This window comes from Austrofundulus limnaeus, unplaced genomic scaffold (genome assembly GCF_001266775.1).
Source record: "Austrofundulus limnaeus strain Quisiro unplaced genomic scaffold, Austrofundulus_limnaeus-1.0 Scaffold358, whole genome shotgun sequence".
In the NCBI taxonomy this organism is placed as follows: domain Eukaryota; kingdom Metazoa; phylum Chordata; class Actinopteri; order Cyprinodontiformes; family Rivulidae; genus Austrofundulus; species Austrofundulus limnaeus.
The window spans coordinates 403,454-405,715 of NW_013952760.1; the positions used below are offsets into that span (position 1 = coordinate 403,454).

At 50.2% G+C, this 2,262-nt stretch overlaps 2 protein-coding genes across 2 annotated transcripts in view; one reads left to right on the top strand and one right to left on the bottom strand.

The window, feature by feature from the left end:
* The window catches only part of LOC106528087 (serine/threonine-protein kinase WNK4), a 41,594-nt gene extending 39,606 nt beyond the window's left edge, over positions 1-1,988 (bottom strand). Inside the window, exon 1 of the mRNA XM_014023161.1 lies at positions 1,908-1,988. The gene's annotated coding sequence lies outside the window, so the exon portion shown is untranslated. The remainder of the gene's footprint in view (positions 1-1,907) is intronic.
* psmd3 (proteasome 26S subunit, non-ATPase 3) overlaps positions 1-2,196 on the top strand; it is an 11,523-nt gene extending 9,327 nt beyond the window's left edge. Inside the window, exons 8-12 of the mRNA XM_014023162.1 lie at positions 69-188; positions 287-390; positions 461-616; positions 1,758-1,808; positions 1,951-2,196. Of these exons, the coding sequence (XP_013878616.1) occupies positions 69-188; positions 287-390; positions 461-616; positions 1,758-1,808; positions 1,951-2,028 (509 nt within the window). The 3' untranslated portion in view covers positions 2,029-2,196. The remainder of the gene's footprint in view (positions 1-68; positions 189-286; positions 391-460; positions 617-1,757; positions 1,809-1,950) is intronic.
* Positions 2,197-2,262: the final 66 nt, after the last annotated feature.

Genomic DNA, 2,262 nt, shown 5'->3' on the forward strand with positions numbered 1-2,262 from the left:
TGTGTGTGTGTGTGTGTGTGTGTGTGTGTGTGTGTGTGTGTGTGTGTGTGTGTGTGTGTGATGCTCAGCTGTGAGGACAGGTAACCTGGCCAAGTTTAACCAGGTGTTGGAGCAGTTTGGAGAGAAGTTTCAGACCGACGGCACGTACACGCTCATCATCCGTCTGCGACACAACGTCATCAAGACCGGTGAGCCAATCATCTGCCTCGTCTGCTCCGACAGACCCATCGTTAATGCTTCCAGGTGAGCTCCCTGTGACATCATCGCTGTGTGTGTGTGTGTTCAGGTGTGAGGATGATCAGCCTGTCGTACTCGAGGATCTCTCTGGCCGACATCGCTCAGAAGCTGCAGCTCGACAGCCCGGAGGACGCAGAGTTCATCGTTGCCAAGGTAACCAGGTTAAAAACACTCAGTCTGCGCCAATWGGAGGGGGCGGAGCTAACGACCCCGTGCCCTGCAGGCGATACGTGACGGCGTGATCGAGGCCAGCATCAACCATGAGAAAGGCTTCGTCCAATCRAAGGAGACCATGGACATCTACGGCACCAGAGAGCCTCAGCTGGCCTTCCATCAGAGGATCTCCTTCTGCCTCGACATCCACAACATGTCCGTCAAGGTGAGGCTCACCTGAGGGCACAGTGTCTGACACCAGGTCCAGGAAGAAATGTGATTCCAACAGAACCAGAACCATTCTTCAGTCGGGTTGACCTCTGGACTCTGCTGAGCCGGATTCAGGCTGAGCTTTTCTGTCTACGGCAGAGTGTGAGGGTCAAAATTAAGACTATTGCTCAACCAGTGGTTGTTAGGCTACATCTGTTCCTGAGCCAGCTGTTGATCTGATTAATGACAGGCTGACAACGCTAACTGAGCAGCTAGCACCGCTAACTGAGCAGCTTGCACCGCTAACTGAGCAGCTAGCACCGCTAACTGAGCAGCTAGCACCTCTAACTGAGCAGCTAGCACCTCTAACTGAGCAGCTAGCACCTCTAACTGAGCAGCTAGCACCTCTAACTGAGCAGCTAGCACCGCTAACTGAGCAGCTAGCACCGCTAACTGAACGGCCAACCCCACTAGCTGAGCAGCCGACACCACTAGCTGTGCAGCCGACACCGCAAGCTGAGCAGCCGACACCGCAAGCTGAGCAGCCGACACCGCTAGCTGAGCAGCCGACACCGCAAGCTGAGCAGCCGACACCGCAAGCTGAGCAGCCGACACCGCAAGCTGAGCAGCCGACACCACTAGCTGAGCAGCTAGCCTCTCCAATGCTGACACCAGTTTATCCATGCTAGTCACTAGCCTCTCTGATGCTAACATAAATGAATAGTCTCCTTCTCATTTGCCAGCTCTGGCCTCAGTTAGCGGTGCCTGCTTTAGGAGTAGRTATAGTCTCCTCCTACAACCGCTGGTTGTGGAATAGTCTTAATTCTGGCCTCACATCGAGCCATTTACTGTCGTCTGGTTCCTTCTGATCAAATCATTTTTGTTTTCTCTTCAGCTTTCAAACCCATCTCAGTAAATGGATCTTTATTGTTGTGGAACCAGGAAGTAAAGCTTGGTTCTGATCGGATGTTTTTGGTGTAAAAACGAAAAAAAAAAAAAAAAAGATTTAAAGTTTGATTCCTGAGCCTTCAGAACCTCCTGCTGTGGTTTCAGAATAAAAAAAAACGAAGAAGATAAACCTGTTGAAAGTTTGTTCTGTGAGAYTAAATTCATCTCTGAGGTCCAAATAAATCAGACTGATGTTTGTCCTCCTGCAGGCCATGAGGTTTCCTCCTAAAGCCTACAACAAGGACCTGGAGTCTGCTGAGGTAACACACACACGCACGCACACACACACACACACACACACACACACACACACACACACACTTAATAAACTACAGACCAGCAGCATCTAAAACGTTTACCTTTCTCTGGATAAACTCTTGTTTTCCTCCGTGGTGCGTTCAGGAGCGTCGGGAAAGAGAGCAGCAGGATCTGGAATTCGCCAAAGAAATGGCCGAAGATGAYGACGACAGCTTCCCATGAGCCTCTCTGCTGACTTCCTGTGCAGACAGGAAGTAGCTGTGTGTTAGCAGATCAGTTAAAACCCACAATCCTCCTCTTCCCCTGTTGTTTCTGGTGATGTTTGCAGTTCTGAGTTTCACTCTGCTGCTGTTTGTTGTTTCTGACACAAATAAATTCTGTTTTTGTTTACTCTGTGTGTGTGTGTGTGTGTGTGTGTGTGTGTGTGTGTGTGTGTGTGTGTGTGTGTGTGTGTGT